This window comes from Elephas maximus, chromosome 23 (genome assembly GCF_024166365.1).
Source record: "Elephas maximus indicus isolate mEleMax1 chromosome 23, mEleMax1 primary haplotype, whole genome shotgun sequence".
Lineage (NCBI taxonomy): Eukaryota > Metazoa > Chordata > Mammalia > Proboscidea > Elephantidae > Elephas > Elephas maximus.
In genome coordinates, this window is record NC_064841.1 from 20849170 (window position 1) to 20869798 (window position 20629).

The following is a 20629-nucleotide window of genomic DNA, read 5'->3' on the forward strand; positions in this document are numbered from 1 at the left end:
TCCACAGTTGACCCCTGGCCTTGTTCTGACTGATAATATTGAGATTTTCCAACATCTCTTTCCACAGATGTAGTCGAGTTGATTCCTGCGTGTTCCATCTGGTGAGGTCCATGTGTATAAAAAAAAAAAAAATTTTTTTTTTCTTTGTATAGCTGGCATTTATGTTGGTGAAAAAAGGTATTTGCAACGAAGAAGTCTTTGGTCTTGCAAAATTGAATCATGCGATCTCTGACATTGTTCCTATCACCAGGCCATATTTTCCAATTACTGATCCTTCTTCTTTGTTTCCAACTTTAGCACTCCAATCACCAGTAATTATCACTGCATCCTGATTGCAGGTTTGATCAATTTCAGACTGCAGAAGATGATAAAAATCTTCAATTTCTCCATCTTTGGCCTTAGCAGTTGGTGTGTAAATTTGAATAATAGTTGTATTAACTGGTCTTCTTTGTAGGCGTATGGATATTATCCCATCACTGACAGCATTGTACCTCAGGATAGGTCTTGAAATGTTCTTTTTGGCAATGAATGCAACACCATTGCTCTTCAAGTTGTCATTCCCGGCATAGTAGGCTATATGACTGTCTGATTCAAAATGGCCAATACCAGGCCATTTCAGCTCACTAATGACTAGGACATCAATGTTTATACATTCCATTTCATTTTTGACAATTTCCAATTTTCCTAGATTCATACTTCGTACATTCCAGGTTCTGATAATGGATGTTTGCAGCTGTTTCTTCTCATTTTGAGCCATGCCACATCAGCAAAGGAAGGTCCCATCTGCATCATTAAGGTCGACTCTACTTTGAGGAGGCAGCTCTTGCCCAGTCATCTTTTGAGTGCCTTCCAACCTGGGGGAATCATCTTCCAGCACTATGTCGGACAATATTCCGCTGCTATTCATAAGGTTTTCACTGGCTGATTATTTTCAGAAGTAGACTGCTGGGTCCTTTTTCCTAGTCTGTCTTAGTCTGGAAGCTCAGCTGAAACCTGTCCTCCATGGGTGACCCTGCTGGTATCTGAATACCAGTGGCATAGCTTCCAGTATCACAGCAACACCCAGGCCCCCAGAGTACGACAAACTGACAGACACTTGGGGGAAGGTAGCTGACATAGGGAGGGTGAAAGGTCAATTAAGACCAGATTAGTCAGGGAAACATGGCAAGAACTCGGTCCTCACTTCTCTTCCACCAGTGTCCATTGCATTCTACCACCAATAAATTTAATATTCCTTCGGGGGAGTGGAAGGGGGCAATCAAGCTTTCCAGGCACTGAGAGCTCTAGTTTCTAGGTTTCAAGGTAAAGTGCCCTTCTGCTAGAGCCTATGGGGGCAAACCTGTGGTGCAGTGGATTGCTGAGTGCCAGCTGAGCTCAAAGGAGCATAGCTGCGATGTATTTCTGCCCCAGGAACACTCAACCTGTCATCTCATATGGCAGAGTGCGGAGTGGTATTAATCAAAACAGCCATTGTTCTGCCTCTAAACCCCAAAGGCTTTCACATTTTTGAGATGTATTTCTTGTATGTATATCCTCATCTTCTGTGAGTTCCACGTTTCATGGTTTTTCCTCGAGCTAACAGGCATATTTGTAACAGGCATATGCTTGTATGGCCCAATTTGATTAGTTTAATTATTACTCTGTTTTTAATACTGAAAGCGTCCATTCCATTGGGAGCTATGTGGTTTTGAGTTTGGGAGCAAATGGCAGTCATACTTAGTAATTAACATTTATCCACGAACCTAATGTTATTATTGTTGACTTATGAATCTACAGGACTCCCAGGAAGTCTTGTAATACTATGGTCAATATTTCATGGATAAAAGACTAAGGAGGAGAGAAAAATTATGGAAACAAAAGTAGGAGTCATTTCTTTTTAGCCACGCTTTTAACTTAATAGATCACATAACTTCTCAGTGATATCTCTAACATTTTAATTCTTACTTATTTTTTACCTGACCTATGGTTAAACCCTGGTGGCATAGTGGTTAAGAGCTACACTGCTAATCAAAAGGTCAGCAGTTCGAATCCACCAGGTGCTCTTTGGAAACTCTATGGGGCACTTTTACTCTGTCCTACAGGGTTGCTATGAGTTGGAATCGACTTGATGGCAATGGGTTTGGTTAGTGTTAGTATGGTTGGTGGTTTAGAAAGATAGAAGTCTGGAGGAAAGAAGATGGATTTGGGAACTCTTCCAATCACTCAGCAATCCTTTGCACCACAGGTTTGCCCCCATAGGATCTAGCAGAAGGGCACTTTTCCTTGAAATCTAGAAACTAGAGCTCTCAGTGCCTGGAGAGCTTGTTTTTTTTTTTTTTTTTTTTTTTCTGGAAAGAATATTAAATTTATTGGTGGTAGAATTCAATGGACACTGGTGGAAGAGAAGCCAGGTTATGGTTGATTATGGTTAAATAGTTGGCTGCTTCCTGAAAGGTCGGTGAATCGAACCCACCAGTTGCTCCACAGGAGAAAGACGAGGCAATCCACTTCTGTAAAGCTTACAGCCTAAGAAAGCCTGTGGAGCAGTTCTGTCCTCTAGGGTCACTATGAGCTGGAATCAGCTGGACAGTGAGGAGTTTATTAACATATTAACTCTGAGAAAAGGCTTTAGTGCAAAATATAGAAGGAAACAGAAAATTATGTGAGTTGTCCAGATAAGTTAAGGTATCTTTATAATGTAAAGAACGTTTGAGAAGTATTAGCTTTATATAGACTATATAATTTGACTGCGTGCATTAATGGTACAAATGAATGACACAAAATAATGAGCATAACTTTCTCTATATGGAAATAAAAATACATTCTATATAACCTATAGGTCAAAGAATAAAACATACTGGAAATTACAAATTACTTAGAACTAAATGATAAGAAAACAAACAGTATAGGGCAAATAGTAGGATGCGGATAAAGCAATATGTTGATGGACATATACGGCCTTAATGCTTACATTAGGTAAGACGAAAGCCTGGAAATTTATATGATAGGTTTCATACTGAAGAAGTTATAAAAATATTAATAGGATGTGCCAAAAGAATGTAGAAGGAATGAAATAATAAACATAAGAGTAGAAGTAAATGAAATAGAAGATAAATCTACACTAAAGGATCCATAAATTCAAAGACTGATTTTTTTTGAAAAGACTCATAAAACAGACGAACCTCAAAAAGCCTGATCAAGAAAAAAAACAGAGAAGGCTCAAAAACTGTGGATAAAAACAAAAACATAATTACAGGTACAACATGGATTAGAAAGAGAAAGGCTATGTAAAAAACTTCGTAAGAAGTCATCGGGAAACTTAGAAGTATATAACTTTCTGAAATAATAGAAAAATTATTATGAACATAAAAATTACTAACACTGATTCAGAAAGAAGCAGAAAACCTAAAGAATTCTAAGCCATTAAACAAAATTGAATCACTGATTAAAAATATTCCCATAATGGAAACACCAGGCCCAGGTGATTTACACGTAATTTCTACCTATAATTATACAAATCATTTTAAAGTATAAAGAATGCTACCCAATCTATTTTATGAAGTTAGCAAATTCTGATACCAAAACCAAACCAGAGCAACACAAAAAGGAGTATTATAGGTGATCTCACCCATAAACATAGATGTAAATTTTTTTTAAAAGTTAGCTAACTAAATCTAGCAACAAATAAAAATAAAAATACATCATGATCAAGTTGGGACTATTCTAGGAATATAACTTTGGTCATCATTTGATGATTTATTAATGTAGTATATCACATAAATATATTAAAGTAAATATGATAATGTAACTAAAATACAGAAACAGTCAATAAAATGTAATATGTATTTATAATAAAACTCTTATCAAATTAGAAAAGATAGGAACATCCTTAACGCTCTAAATGGTATAGAGAGAGTATGCATAGTAAATATAATACTTCATGGTTAAATGTTGAAAATATTCACTTTATGGACAGGAACAAAACAAAGATACTCCGCATTACCTGAACTATTCATTCACAGATTTTTGGTAGTCCTAGCTAGAATAGTAGGGCAAGAGAAATAAATGAGTGGTAGGTGGACAGATAAAGAAGAAACGAAACCTGTTATTAATCCCCAGTGATACAATTAAGGAGCCCTGCTGGCGTAGTGGTTAAGTCCTATGGCTGTTCAAATCCACCTGCTCTTTGGAAACTCTATGGGCCAGTCCTCCACTGGCCTATAGGGTCGCTATGAGTCGGAATTGACTTGATGGCAGTGGGTTTGGTTTTTTGGTTTGGTGGCGAAGTGGTTAAGAACTTGGCTGCTAACCAAAAGGTTGACAGTTTGAATCCACCAGTCACTCCTTGGAGACACTATGGGGCAGTTCTACTCTGTCCTATAGGGTTGTAATGAGTTGGAATTGACTCGATGGCAAAGTGTTTGCTTTTTGGTTGTTTGTTTCAATATAGTTAAGGAGAAAACATAAAAGAATCTACAGATAAATTATTAGGATTAAGAAAATTTAGCACAGTTGTTGAAACGAAAATTGATATACAATAATCAATTGCGTTTTCACATGCCAACAAAAATAGAAAATATAATTTAAACATTAAAAAAGAAAGTGCTTAGGAATAAATCTGTTAAATTATGAATAAGTTCTCCTTGAAGAATCTATAAGACTTTATTGAGAAATATCAGGAAAGACTTAAATCAATGTAGATATTAATCATATCCATAAAAAATATAGACTTGGTGACATGAAAATGTATATTTACCACAAAGTAATTAATAGACTTCGTGAAATTCTAATAAAAATCCCAAGAGGTTTTCTTTTTTCAGATTTTTTGGGTGGGAAGAGTGGGGAGGGGTGTTTGACAAACTGATTCTAAGGTTTGTGTGGAAGCGCACACAGCTAAGTACAGCAGAGACACTCCTGATTAAAAAACAAACAAACCAACAAACATGATTAGTGACTTGTCCTATCCGGTATCAAGATGAATTATAGTGTGGTCGTTGCCCTGAGGTAGACAGAATTGACCAGTGGAGTAGAATAGAGATCCATAAACAGATCCATGCATATATGGAGAAAAGGAGCCCCAGTGGTGCGAATGGTTACGGTAAGTGCTCAATTGCTAACCGAAAAGTTGGCGGTTCAAACCCACCCGACGGCTTCCTGGGAGAAAGACCTGGCAATCTGCTCCACAAAGATTACAGCCAACAAAACCCTATAGGACAGTACTACTCTGTCACGTGGGCTGGCTATGAGTGGAAATCAACTGGACGGCACCCAACAACCACAACAGTATGTGAGGAGAAGATAAACTAATAAATGGTGCTGGGGCAACTGGTTATCCACATACAAAAAATAAATTATATGCCTACATCACACTACAAACAAAAGCCAGTTCCAGATAATTAGAGACTTAAATGTGAAAGGCAAAGCTATTAAATGTTTAGAAAACCATATGAGAGAATACCCTTTTGTGTGTGGAATAGGAAAGGAGTTCAAAAAGTTGCTCATTTAGACTGCACTGAAATTAAGAACTGTGCATAAAAAGACAACATGAAGAATGAAAAGACAGGTCACAAGCTGTGAGGGCAGATCTGCACCACATATAGCTGACCAAAGATTAATACAGACTTTTACAAAAAATTATTACAAATCACATCTGGTATAAAATGGGCCAAATATTTGAGCCAACACCTCATAGAAAAGGCCCCAAATAGGATCAATCTCATTATTAATTTGAGAAATGAAAATGAAAATCACAATACCTTCCAGGTGGGTGAAAACTGAAAACTCTAGGTGAGGATGAAGAGCAATGAGAAGTCACATTCGCTGCTGCCTTGGAAAGTTATGGCATTATCTGGTAAAGTTGAAGCTGTGCAAACTTTTGAACCAACCCATCCCATCTTAGGTGTATAGTCTCAGAAATGTTTGTACATGTGTCCAAGGAGATATGAACAAGAATTATTACAGGTGAATTGTTGGTAATGGCAAAAAGAACTGCAAACAGTGCAAATGTCCACCAACAGTAGACTAGATAAATAAATGGCAGGTATCATGGATTGAATTGTGTCCCCCCCAAAATATCTGTCAACTTGCCTAGGTCATGATTCCCTTGTATGATTGTCTTCCATTTTATCTTCTGATGTGATTTTCCTATGGGTGGTAAATCCTATCACTATGATGTAATAAGACAGATTAGCAACAGTTATATTGATGAGGTCTACAGATTAGGTAGTGTCTTCAGCCAACCTCTTTTCAAATATAAAAGAGAGAAGTGAGCAGAGAGACTTGGGGACTTCAGACCACCAAGAAAGCAGTGCCAGGAGCAGAGCATATCCTTTGGACCCGAGGCTTCTGCACTGAGATGCTCCCAGACCAAGGGAAGACTGATGACAAGGACCTCCCTCTAGAGCTGACAGAGAGAGAAAGCCTTCCCCAGAACTGGTGCCCTGAATTTGGACTTCAAGCTTACTGGACTGTGAGAGAATAAACTTCTCTTTGTTAAAGCCATCGGCTGTGGTATTTCTGTTACAGCAGCACTAGATAACTAAGACAGTAGGGTATTTGTGTAACGGCACACTACACAGCAGAGAAAATGAGCTACAGCTACTCACATCAGCCATGGCAAATCACAAGAACAAGTTGCACAAGCCAGTCGTTGAAGCATACATACGGCTACTTCTATTTATATAAAGTCTCCAAACATTCGAAAGTAAACAATACATTGCTTAAAGATTCAAACGTGATAAACTCATGAAGAAATGCAAGGAAATGATCAAAACAAAATTTAGGATGCTGGTTGTCTCTGGGTGGTGGGTAGAGTAGGGAGGAGGATGGTATTAGGGAAAGAAACATCGATGGTATTAGGGAAACATCCTCAAGAGCTTCAAAAATTCTGATTGTTTCATTTTTTTGTGATGGTTACACAAGTGCTCATTATATCGTCATTCTTTGTATGGTAACAAGTAATAATTTTTTTTTATCAGTTCAATATTTAATAAAAAACAATTAAAGGTCTATTTGATAATTGCTCAGTCTGTAATAGCCTCTCCTTCAATTTCTAAATTAGTTATTGCTACTATCGTTTTAAAGGGCTTGCCTGCTAACTGAAAGGTTGGTGGTTTGAAGCCACCAGCGCCTCTGCAGGAGGAAGATGAGGCAGTCTGCTTCCATAAAGATTACTTACAGCCTTGGAAACCCTATGGGGTTGCTATGAGTCAGAATCAACTCAGCAGCAGTGGGTTTTTACTGTTGTTTTATTTGTCCATCTGCAATTTAGGTATTAAAGTAAGCTCACCTAAGAAAGAAGTTTGTTCAGAGAAGAAAAAATATCCCTTCATACTTCTGAGTTTGTGGACTGGAAGATGAGTATAGAAACCAGTGTTTTGTATATAGCAGATGATCAGAGAAGATCAATTGCTTTGAATGAAAATATCAAGAAAAAAATGTAAAAATGACTTCAACGTCCTCTGAGCAATGAAACATTTGGTTTCAGACTTTTCAGTGAATTTTTTCTTCCACTTAGTTTCTGTGTCTGTCCTTGGGGCTAGTTTCCTGGTGTTCTACCTCTTGAGGAATCCCAGGGAATCCAATATCCTGACAAGCTTGGCTCCACTCAAAGGCGGTGTCGAGTGGAGCTGAGGATTTTTGGCTGCCCAGGGTATGGAGCTGCTGCAGAAACAAAGACGGAGAGGCCAGGGCACACTCAGAGGCCAGTTCGGCAGAATGAGGAGAAAATAAGGGTGGAACAATTACCAGTGATTCTGGTAGACAACCTACTCAATTTATTGCCAAATATTTAGCTTGAGGACCTTAATTATCTAGACTCATTATTAGCCATCATCATCTTCATTAACACCATGATCACTGCCACCGAAATCATCTTAAGCAGAGCAATAAATGCTGTTCAAATCCACTTTTAAAATCTGAGTCTTGTCCTCCAAGAGTTTATAATTGAGGCAGTAAAGATGAAGATGTCAAGAAAAAGGAACAGAGAAATGAACAAACACGAAACTAAGGATACTTTGCCTTTGTAGGCCAAGTCATGCAGACTGATTTATAAACTTTAGCACCAAAAACCAAACCCATTGCTGTCGAGCCAATTCCGACCCATAGTGACCCTATAGGACAGAGTAGAACTGCTCCATATGGTTCCCAAAGCTGTAAATCTTTACAGAAGCAGACTGCCACGTCATTCTTCCTCAGAGTGGCTGGTGGGTTCGAACCGCCAACATTTCGGTTAGCAGCAGAGCATTTAACCATCATCCAATAAAGAAAGCTTGCTGAAAATGGTTTCTTTATATATGAGATTTTAACTCCCATAGTTACTTAAATCATATTTAGAAATTTAAAAAAATATATTAGTTTAAGAAGGTTTAATAGAATCCTATTGGTGCAGAACATGAAGCTAATTGGCCCTTTTAAACACCACAAATATTACCAGTGTGTCATATTTATATGTTTATTATCTCCTTTGACATACAGTTTTCAACTTCATTTTCCCCTTGTGGGCTGGGCTGTTCACTGTAGCTCCAAACATCTTGCGTTTGACAAGAGCTTGTGAGTATTGGTGTAGGCCGGGGGTGTACAGGAGAGAGGGCATAAACTCAATTCAAATCCTGATTTCATTGCTGCCTAGTTGTTGGAACCTTGAAATTATTTAAATTATTTAAAATCTCTACCTTATCTCCACAGCTGTAAAATGGGCATAATAACTCCTATTTTATAATTATTTAAAAGAGAACATTCTCTGTGTAACATGCCTTTGAATTATGCTGTTGGCAAAGAAGATTGAATATACCATGGCCTGCCAGAAGAACAAACAACTCTGTCTCGGAGGAAGTACAGCCAGAATGCTCCTTAGAAGCAAGGATGGCCAGATGTTGTCTCATGTAGTTTGGGCATGTTATCAGGAGGGACCAGTCCCTTGAGAAGGATATCATCCTTGGCAGAGAGTCAGTGAATAAGAGGAAGACCTTCAAGGAGATGAGTTGACACAGTGGCTGCAACAATGGGATCGACCATAACAATGGATGTGAGGATGGCACAGGACCGGGCAGTGTTTCGTTCTGTTGCACACATGGGTCCCTGTGAGTTGGAACCAACTACAGGGCACCTAACAACAACATATTCCTGGAGAGCAAAGAAAGCCTGGGATGTGGCCTTGCTACCCAAGTTGCAGGTCCAAACCTTTGCCCTTCCACCTCTTTGCTGGAGTGGATTCTTTTTTTTTTTTTTTTTTTTTAACATAATGAAGAAATAAGAGGAAAAATAGGGAATTTTACTTTAAGACATCTGAAATTTTAGGCTTATAGTAAAGAGCTTGCTGAAAGATGATTTAACTTAGCTTGAAAGCAGATGAAAAATAATTCAATTATACATTGAGAAAAAAATGTATAAAAACCTAGAGATGAACAAAGAAAGTAAATTTTCAGTTGATGTGCTTGATATCATGATAAGCAAAGAGATTTGTTCAAATACTAGTTGCTTTCTGGGCTGAATTTTCCTCAAATATTATATAATTATTTTTCCATAATTAAGGTAATATAACATTATAAAGCTTTTAGAAAATAGTGAAGTGAAAAACATGCTTTTCCTTCCAGGCTTTTCTCTATGTATATTTTTTGTAGCTGAATCATAGCTCGTATGCAAGTTTTCAACTTGCCTTTTCAGTTAATATTATGTCAAATCATTTTTAAATGCAGAGTAATATATTCCTCAATTTATGTAACAACTTTTTCATTGTGAATATTAAGCTTCTTCCAAACTTTTCCTGAGATACGTAATTATTGTGAAGAACAGCTTTGCTTTCTGAGTTTTTTCCAAAGGATTTTATCTGTAGGAAAATTCAGTTTTTAAAAGCAAAAATAAAAGTACCAGCTCTCATAACTAAATTCAAGTGCACCTTCCTTAGGTCCTTCTCCTTGTGCCCAGCCCATTTATCAATTCTGATTTCTATCACCTTCTGCCAGATGTGAACCTTGTTTAACTTGAAATATGCTGGTATAGGCACTTCTGTTTAAAGTGTAGCTTCACCATACCCACATACTAGTATAAGGTCAATGAGAAAGAGAAACTCAAAAGAAGAAAACAAATGGAGAGAAAAGAGTATTAAAAAAAGGTTAGAGAATTTTATGAATACATTTATTTCCCAAACTGAAATGGAAGGGCTGAGTTGAGCTGTGTAATTGTCATTTTGTCTTTTATTAATACTACCTTTGCCCTTTAATCTTTCTTCTTATTCCTTCATTTTGCCCTTTTCCTCCAGGCTATTCTTCCAAGGACCTTGAGGACTCCTTGGATTTGCCCTTTTCGCCTTCTCCTAGTTTGTGCTTTCTTTTCCTGGTGTAAGTCTAGTGCCTAGATATGCAATTTTCATCACCCCAGGCAATATTTATTGAGCATCTACTATGTTCCAGGTACAGTGCTAGGTGTTGCAAAGTCAAGGTTAAGTAAAAAACAAAGTCCATACTGGTCAAGAGCATGGTAAAAGCATGGGTGGGTTCTGATTAAATGGCCATTTGAAGGCGGAGATAGAGTTGGCTAAGTGAAAGGTGAGTGGGTATATTCATGTGTGAAGGGCATTTCTGACAGAGAACAGCTTATGCAAAGCTATGTGGTGGGAGAGAATGAGCAGAGGGAGTGCAAGAAGGAGGAAGGTCCAAGTGATGAAAGCTCTGCTCCCTCAGTGTAGACCCTGATCCCCACATTAACACTTGGCAAAACATGAAGCTCAGTTGCACAATCCTTTCCTGTTATCCTTTCTGGCTATTCAGGTGAAATGTTTCTGAAAAGTTCCAGGGTCCCAGTGCATTTACCTTTTCTCATCATGTCTGTAAGATGAAGAGGTTCGGCCACTGGTCCATATAAACATCTTAGAGGGTGTTGATTCAGGGACCCCTTTCCTTATAGTGGAAGTCCTGGAGGAATGGTGAAAAGACCTAGAAGAGATACACACTGATGTCAAATCTACTCCTTTAGGTTTTGGAGACTATTAACAGAAACCAATAGCTCTTGGTGAACTGCACCTCTTAAATAAGACCAGGCTTCTAACACCTTTGAAGTCCCTGCATGGTACAAATGGTTAAATGCTTGGCTGCTAACCAAAAGGCTGGAGGTCAAGTCCTCCCACAGGCACCTTGAGTTTACCCAGAGGCTCCTTGGAAGAAAGCGTTGGCGATCTACTTCAGAAAAATTAGCCATTGAAAGCCCAATGAAATACAGTTCTATTCTGGTACGTATGGAATCACCATGAGTCCACGTTGACTTGACACCAACTTGGTTTCTGAATACTTTGGGCAGTGGTTCTCAACTCAGGCTGCACATTAAGATCAGCTGGGGATCTTTTTAAAAGTATTGAAGCCTGAGTCCCTCCCTCAGAAATTTGCTCTCAAAATTTCTAAAGTTCCCTATTGTTTCTAATGCATACCTATGGTGAGAGCCACTGCCTTAGGGGGACTTGGTTTTCTAACTGATGTTAGTATCATATTCCCCACAAAATGTCTCCTCCAAAAATGTAATTTTAGTATGGTCTAACACTCTGTAGTACACTGCATTTTCCAAAATTTTGGTTAAGATTTGGATACTAAAATTTACTTTTCAAATTGTTTTCCTTAATGCTGACAGATACGACGCATTGGTGGTGATACATAATTTTTAAAATATGCTCCACTGTTTTCAAAGCCATGGGTTGGCCCCCTGGCAGTGAGTCTTTGTCTGAGAATATCACAACAGCAGCGCCAGTGGCAGTGGCAGATACTCACTGGCTCCTGGAGGCTGAGCTTATATGATCCAGAGTCAGTATATTACCGGAATGTTATGTTCCTTGGTTTAGAGGAGTTTTTTTCATCTCTAGTCATTTCCATAAAAAGATTTAGCTAATATTATTTTTGGAATCCCTGGGTGGTGAAGAGTTAATGAGCTCAGCTGCCATCTAAAAGGTTGGAAGTTTGAGTCCATCTAGAGGCACCTCAGAAAAAGTCTTGTGATCTACTTCTGAAAAACCAGCCATTGAAAACCCCATGCAACGCTGTTCTACTCTGATACAAACGGGGCTGCCATGAGTTGGCATCAACCCAATGGCAACCTTTTTTTTTTTTTTTAATTCCTTGCTACATAAGAATAATTATCTAGGTGGTTTGAAACATGAAATACCATACTCATATTAAAGTCAAAATGACAGTTAACACCTAGGAAGGAAGGAAGATTTCTTCAAAGATGCATAGTCACTGGGGGCCTTCCTTTTGGTTGAATGCCATATTAATGGTAAGTGTGGCACTGAAATAATATTAGTGTTTTTGTACTATATACTATGTTAGTACCTCGCTGGGTGGACAGGTATGTTATAACTCTCTCACCATCTCCCTAGCTGCTAATGGACGTAATAGCTACTAATGAATGTAAAGTAAGTATGTGCCCTAAGGGGAGATGGCTGCCCTTTGAAGGAATCCAGAACTCTGTTTAGCAGTCTTAGCTGGGTAAAGGAGGAAGGGCCGCTCTCTGGCACCAGTAAATCTAGAATAGCCTAAACAGGAGCAATAAATAATGTCCATTGCCTACAGAGGACCTTCCACATTTATTTTCCCCCTTTTACCTTTTATTACTCCCTTTTTATCACCCCTGACCCTACATGTTTTCTATACATGCTATTTGGCACATACACATTGTTGCCCGATAGCATTTAGTCCTGGGAGAGAGGAACTTAGGTGTTCTCCTCCCAAGATGCAAAATGGGTTGTGCATGGATGCAATATAAGAATACCCTGGGATAGGGGCTTAACTTTGGGGGCCTTTGGCTGATGATATTATGCGCTATTCTTTTCATCCTTATCCTGTTTATTCTGCGAGTAATAAATATCTGTTGACCTCGCCATTAGAACAGTGTCTGGACGGTGTTCTACTCCAAATGGTCTTCACTAAGAACGTGTGACTATAATGACATTGTACTACTATGTGCCAGGTACTTTGAGTATATTATCTATGCATATGTCGTGAAATGCATATGTATAGATCTATGTCATGCTTATATCATTAAAAACGCTGCAAGGTTAATAGTGCTCATAGTCTCAGATTACAAATAATGCTTCAAGTAGACTGAGATATTTGTTTATATTTAGAAAAGGTGGAGTCCATGCTTTAAATCAAGGCCTTCTTACCTCCAATTCACATTCTCTCTAGAGAAAGACGCATTATGGTCCAGCCCCGTGCTTCCCAAAATATAATGTGCATACACATAATCTTGTCACAAGGCAGATTCTGATTCATTGGATTTGGAATGGGGCCCGAGACTTTGCATGTCTAACAAACTCTTGGGTAATGCCAATATTACTGGTATGCGGATGACGTTTTGAGCAGCAAGGGCTCAGAGCACTGTAGTCACAGTTAGTGGTTGGTTGTAGGCCCAGTTATGACAGTAACTAGCTGTGTGACCTTAAGAAAGTCTCTTAACCGCTCTAAAGCTTAGTTATTTTTAATCTGTGAAATGAAGAGTTTGAACCAGATAACTTCTAAAATCTCTCTCAGCTCCAACATTTTATGGGTCAGTAAATTTAAGAATGAATCTAAGCATGCACTAAGCCACTGTGTATTGACTTTCTGAGGTTTGGGGTAACGTCGGTTTGGTAAAGGTAGAGATGCAGGAAGTCACACTTCTACCTTGTTTTTCTCCTAGAATGATACATATGAATGGATGTCCTAGTCAGTTTTAGAAAGATTTAGAAATTGAATCTGCCAGCTCTTTAAAAGACTTATATCTGGAATACTTAAAGTTATTTACGTTCCTTTTTGAACATCTTTAAAACATATCAGATAAAATAAGGATTAAATCCTTTATTCAAACCAGTCAGCCTTTGGGAAATGATTTTAATCTACATTGAATAAACTACTTTGGAAGAATGAGGACTGGTTTAAATGTTCAAGAAGTTATTTTAACCTTGACTCTGGTGGAATTCTCTGATTACTTTAGTCGGTCCTTCAAAGAGTTGAGGACGTGGGATGGACAAAGAAAAGCGACACAATTTGAGTCCAGGTAAAGCAGCAAATTACTGAGTGCTAATCCTTCTTTTTTTTTAATCCTTCTGCTGGTTATTAGCTAGCATTTAATAGATACACTATACATATTCTAAATGCTTTGGAATCATTCAAAGTGAAAGGGACTGCAGTGATTTAAATATATTTAGGATATTTCTCAGACAACATGCCATTATTCTAGCATTGCACTCTTGCCATGTTGTTTTAAGATGATACAGAAAGGGTGAGATGAAACATATATCGATTCCAATTAACTGTCTAAAACTTGTTGGAAGGGATTTAATGACTCCTCAGGTTATTTCAAAAAGTAGATTTGGAGTTTCTCCAACCCGGTTTTCTTTCCTAAAGACAAATTGTTATTTAAAACCTGATACGTTGGTAGTTAATTAAAATGGAAGGCAGTGGCTGCCTTAAGGACAGTGGTTTAAAGGTTCCACGGAGGTGGAAAGAAAATGCCGCACTTCAAAGAAAGAGTCAGAATTCAAAATGTGTTAATGGAAGCTGGTTTGGAGATTCTATCTCAGCTCAAATGCAGCCCTCCTGAACTCCCTAAGTAATTAACTCTGCTCATTGTATAAGATAAGGAACATATCATTTGGATTGTATTAAGGAAAATTATATATATAATATGTATAATATATAAAAAAATATATACTTTATAAATTTTTGTATCTTGGACTTCTAGTACGAAACCAAGAGATCTGTGTTAGTGACTGCACAGGACTGTGGGCAGGAGGGAGGAAACCTGGATCTAATTCCATCAATAAGTGACCTAGGAACTGGGGAATATCTGGCAGCGCCATTACTATATGACTGAAGAGGAGTATGGTCTAAAAACTGGAGCCTTAAAAGATGTAACCCCAACCTTGAATGAAAGCAGGGAGTCAGTGAGAATGTAACAACTTCTTTTTTCAGGAAATTGTAAAGAGCACCTTTCCATTTGTCAAGTGCATACCTCACTGTTTTCTACCTCCATGATTCAGGTCGTGCCTTTACTTTACCTCCCTTGCCTGCCTTGTGAATGAATTACTCTGTTTCAAAGGCCATATCACAGGGAGGTGAAAGACTTGTATACTGAGAACTATAAAACATTGTTGAAAGAAATTAAAGAGGACCTAAATAAAGGAAAAGACATTCTGTGTTCATGGATTGGAAGACTTAATATTGTTAAGATGGCAATACTACCCAAAGTGATCTAAAGATTCAATGTAACCCCATCAAAATTCCAGCAGCCTCCTTTCCAGAAATGGAAATGCCATTCCTCAAATTTATATGGAACTGCAAAGGGTCCTGAATAGACACAGCATCTTAAAAAAAGAACAAAGTAGTAGAACACAACTTCCTGATTTCAAAGGATACTATAAAGCTACAGTAGTCAAAAAAGTCTGATACCAATATAATGATAGACATATAGACCAATGGACTAGAACTGAGAGTCCAGAAATAAATCATACTTCTATGGTAAATTGACTTTTGGCAAAGGTGCTATGTTCATCCAATGGGGAATGCATAGTCTCTTTAATAAGTGGTGCTGGGACAACTGGAATTCCACACGCAAAAAGTAGTACCACATAAAGTAGAAGCTGCCGCATATCTCACACCACATACAAAAATTAACTCAGAATGAATCAATGACCTAAATGTAAGATCTAAAACTCTTAGAAGAAAACCTAAGGAGATAATGCTTTGCAATCTACTTTTTGACAATGGATTCTTAGATATGACACCAAAAACATGACCAACAAAAACAAAATAGATAATCTGTACTTTATCAAAATCAAAAACTTTTGTGCATCAAAGGACTTTATCAAGAAAGTAAAGAGACATTTTATAGGATGGGGGAAAATTTTGGGGAGGTATATATCAGATACGGATTTTTTAATACACAGAATATGTAAAGAACTACAGCTTAACAACAAAAAGACAAACAACCCAATTAAAAAATGGGCAAATGACTTGAATAGACGTTTCACCAAAGTAGAAATACAAAAGCCCAATAAACACATAATAAGATGTTCAACATCATTAGTCATCCCCCCGCGCAAAAAAAAAACCCACTGCTGTTGAGTCAATTCCGACTCATAGCGACCCTATAGGACAGAGTAGAACTGTCCCGTAGAGTTTCCAAGGAGCACCTGGCTGATTCGAACTGCCGACCTTTAGGTTAGCAGCCGTAGCACTTAACCACTACGCCACCAGGGTTTCCTCATTAGTCATTAGGGAAATGCAAATCAAAACCACAATGAGATACCAATTCATACCCACTGGGATGGATATGAAGGAGCACTGGTGGCACAGTGGTTAAGTGTTTGCCTGACTGGAAGTTTGGCAGTTTGAACTCACCAGCCACTCCATGGAAGAAAGATGTGGCAGTCTGCTTCCATAAAGATTTACAGCCTTGGAAACCCTATGGGGCAGTTCTACTCTGTCTATAAAAGTCTATAGCGTTGCTATAAATCAGAATTGACTCAACAGCAATGGGTTTTAGGATGGCTATGATCAGAAAAATGGAAAGCAAGTGTTGGTGAGGATGTGGAGAAATTGAAACCCTCATCCATTACTGGTGGGATTGTAAAATGGTGCAACTACTTTGGAAAACATTTTGGTGGTTCCTCAACAACTTAAATATAGAATTACCATATGACTCTGTAATTCCATTCCTGGGTATATACCCAAAAGAACTGAAAGCAGGAACACAAACAGACACTTGTACACAAATGTCCATTCCAGCATTATTCACAATAGTTGAAATTGGAAACATCAATTTTATTTGGAATTCAGCAGAAGAATGAACAAAATGTGGTATATACACACAACGGAATACCACTCAACTTTAAAGATAAATGAAGTCCTAATACATGCTACAACATAGATGAACCTCGAAAACATTATGTTAAGTGAAATAAATCAGTCACAAAAGGACAAATATTGTATGATCCCACTTATATGAAATATCTAGAATAGGTAATCGTATAGAGACAAAAGTTTGTTAATGGTTAGTGGGATGGAAGAGGGAGTCATTTTTTAGAGGGCACTAAGTTTCTGTCAGTGGTGGTGAATAAATTTGGAAACGGATAGTGTTGATGGGTGCACAACATGACAAATGTAACAAATATACAGGTGTTGTACAGGTAAAACACAGGTAAAAATGTTGAATGGCAAATATTTTATTATATATATTTTTACCACACACACAAAAAGATGATCTTGATGTCACCTCTTCTGTGAAGCCTTCTCTGACCCACATGAGCAGCTTCTTCATCTCAACTCTCAGTTCTTGGTACTTACTTCTGTTAGAGCAAGGCATGATTTATCCCAGTTATTTGCAAATCTGCTTCCCCTGCTATTGGTGAGTATCTACAGGGCAGGACTTTGTCTAATGCGCCTATGTGGCACAGCACATTCAGGACACATGGTAACATGCCGGTTGTATTTGCTGCCTTGACCATCTAAGCATCTATTGGAAAACATGACCACCAATACTGAATTTGGCCTCCTGGGGTGTGACTCACCACTACTGGGTGCTGCTTTTGTTTCCTTCCAGATCCTTCTTTAGCTTGGGATGTCTTTCCTTTTTCCCACTCTCTTCTTCTTCCTCTCCTAACTTCCACCTCTGTCCCTTTCGTTGACTTGAAGGAAATGGTTTCTATTTCTTGCTGAATTATCATTCAGTGACATTTTCTTTGGAAAGGGCAGCATGGTATAATGAAAAAAAGATGAGTGATAGATCCAGATGGGCAAGGTTTGCCCCCTGGCATCACCACCTACCAGCTGTGTGACTTTGGGCAAGTCAATTTTACATCTATGAGCCTCAGTTTTCCCAGCTGTTAGAATGGGAATAATAATACTTGCCTTTCTGGGTTGCTTGGAATATTAAATGAGATAATATAATGCAAAAGTACCTAAAGCAGACAATGGCACATAGAAGGCACATACTAAACACTAGCATCTTTCTTTTTTCCTTTTATTAATTTTAAAAGCAAAATAATTGAATTTTCTCTTTGGAAAAAAACAATCCAATTAAGTTGCTTTGTTTTTGTTGTAGATTGAACTATATCCCTCTAAAATATGTGTGGTAAATCCTGACCTCTATGCCTGTGGTTATAATTGCATTTGAGAATGGGTTGTCTTTGCTACGTTAATGAGACAGGATGAGTGTAGGTGTATCTTGAGTCAGTCTCTTTTGAGATATAAAAGAGATTAAAAGCAAGCTAGCAAGCAGAGAGGGGAAGAGAGATGTCAAGCCACATAAAGATTGCCCAGTAACAGAAGATCAAAGAGGAAAGGACCTTCCTCCAGAGCCAGCAGAGAGAGAAAGACTTTCCCTAGTGCTGGCACCACGAATTCAGACTTTTAGCTGTCTAAAGTGTGAGAAAATAAATTCCGGTTTGTTAAAGCCAACCATTTGTGGCATTTCTGTTATAGAAGCACTAGATAACTAAGACAGAATTTGGTACAGAGAAGGGGGTTCTATCTAACAAATACCTACAGTGTGGAAGTGGTTCTAGAATTGGCTAATGGGTAGAGGCGCTAAGAGTTTTAAGGTGTACAATAGTAAAAGGCTAGATTGCCTTGAAGAGACTTGGTAGAATTGTGGATGTCAGAGGCAATTCGGGTGGGTGGGGGCTCAGAAGGAAGAGAGGAGAGCTATAGAGAAAGTCTCTATTGTTTTAGAAAATACATATGGCACCAGCAGCCAACAGAGTATTGCTAGAAATGTGGACATTAAATGTGCTTCTTGTGAGGCTTTAAAAGAAAATGATGAGCATGTGACTGGACAGTGGTGGAAGGGCGATGCTTTTTATGCAGTGGCAAAGAACTTGTCTGAATTATGTTCAAATGTTTGGTGGAAGGTAGAACTTGTAAGTTATAAACTTGGATATCTGGCTGATGAGATTTCTAAGCGAGATCTTAAAAGGGCCACGTGATTTCTCCTTGCCACTTATAATAAAATGCGAGAGGAAAGAGATGGAATTAAAATTGAACTGTGCAAAATGAAAACACAACTTAAAGATTTGGAAAAGTCTGTTGTACAAACTAAGGACACATGTCCTAGAATATTCCCCAAGGACATGACTACCCAATCTTTTGTTAAAGAGATTAAGTCTGTAACCGATATATCTAACCAACTGCCACAGCAGAAAACCCATCAGCTAAGACTGAAAGGAGCAGAGAAAGAACGAAAGGAAAGAACGCTGTCTGCATTTTGGAATTCTGTAGGTCAGGAAACAGGTCAAAGGAGCTATATCTGTTGTCCTCCAAGAAAAGAAAAGGACCATCCTTGGAGCAGCTCAGAGATCAGCAGAACTGTTGGAAAGTACATGAGAAGCAGGGCTGCATCCATTTCAAAGGGTGGAGTCATGCCTCCTAAGTTTAAAAGAGATCTTTACCAACTCGGTTTCTGAGTATGGGGCTGCCTTTCATGAGTGCCAGGGAGATGGAGCCACCACCCAAAGTTGAGGGAACAGGGCTGTCCTGCTCAAGGGGTGGAAGAATGAGGCCTGCTGGTACCAAGGGGGTGGGCCACTACTCAGATGGACTAGGAAAAAGGGGATGCCCAGAGCCAAGGGAGCAGAGTTTCCATCCCAGTGGGCCTGGAGGGTAGGGCTGAAGCCCAGGGCTGAGGAGTCTCCACCCATAGCTAGAGATTTTGGCCAACACCCACAGTCTGGAGGGCAGGGCAGTTGCCCAGGTGGTCTCAGAGAACAGAGGGTTATTTTCAAGACTTCAGGGTTGTGATAGTTAATGTTATGTGTCAATTTAGCTAGGCCATGATTCTCAGTATTATGTAATTATCCTCTATGTCGTGATCTGATGTAAGTGTAGTTTCTTTGGGGGTGTGGCCTGCATCCAATACATATGGAAGCTCTGGCAAAGCTAACTCTCTCTTGATCCTGCTTCTGACTTGTCATCTTCTGACCTCTGGTTCTTGAGACATGAGCCAGCAGCCTGCCATCTGACCTACTGATTTTGGGTTCGTCGTCCCCTGCAACCACATGAGTCAGGAGAAGCCTCTAGTCTGATGCCTGACCCATGGATTTGGGACTTGCCAGCCTCAACTCTTTGAGTCATTTCTTTGAAATCTCTCTCTCTCTCTATGTATATACACACATATGTACACACACACACATATATATATATATATAGACACACACATATGCTTTTCTGGTTTTGCTACTCTAGAGAACCCAGCCTAAATCTAGAGCTAATGTAATGTGTTTTGCTGGGTTTTGTACTTGGTTGGTGCTCATTATCCCTTCTTTCCCTCCGATTTCTGGAATTTGTAATGGAAATGTCTACCTTGTGCCTATTCCGCCACTGCATTTTGGAAACAGGTAACTTGTAGTCTAGATTTCATAAGTTCACAGATTAAAAGGATTTTTTCCCCAGGATGGAATACGCCTATTTGATTTAGATGGTTCAGAGGGTTAGATTTTGGATTGGAGCTGATTTAAGATGTTTGGGGTGATGTAATGGGGTAAATGTGTTTTGCATATGGGAAGGACATGAAGCTTTGGAGGCCAAAGGGTGTAATATTATGGTAGGGTGTAATATTATGGGTTGAACTATGTCCCCCCAAATATGTGTTGAAAATCCTAACCTCTATGCCTGTGGTTATAATCCCTTTTGGG

General features: G+C 38.7%; 1 protein-coding gene across 3 annotated transcripts in view; it reads right to left on the bottom strand.

The window, feature by feature from the left end:
- The window catches only part of KCNMB2 (potassium calcium-activated channel subfamily M regulatory beta subunit 2), a 526027-nt gene that overhangs the window by 31868 nt on the left and 473530 nt on the right, over nt 1–20629 (bottom strand). For all 3 annotated transcript variants that reach the window (XM_049867403.1, XM_049867404.1, XM_049867406.1), the window contains one exon: nt 10788–10910. In XM_049867403.1, the coding sequence (XP_049723360.1) occupies nt 10788–10843 (56 nt within the window). In that variant the 5' untranslated portion in view covers nt 10844–10910. The remainder of the gene's footprint in view (nt 1–10787; nt 10911–20629) is intronic.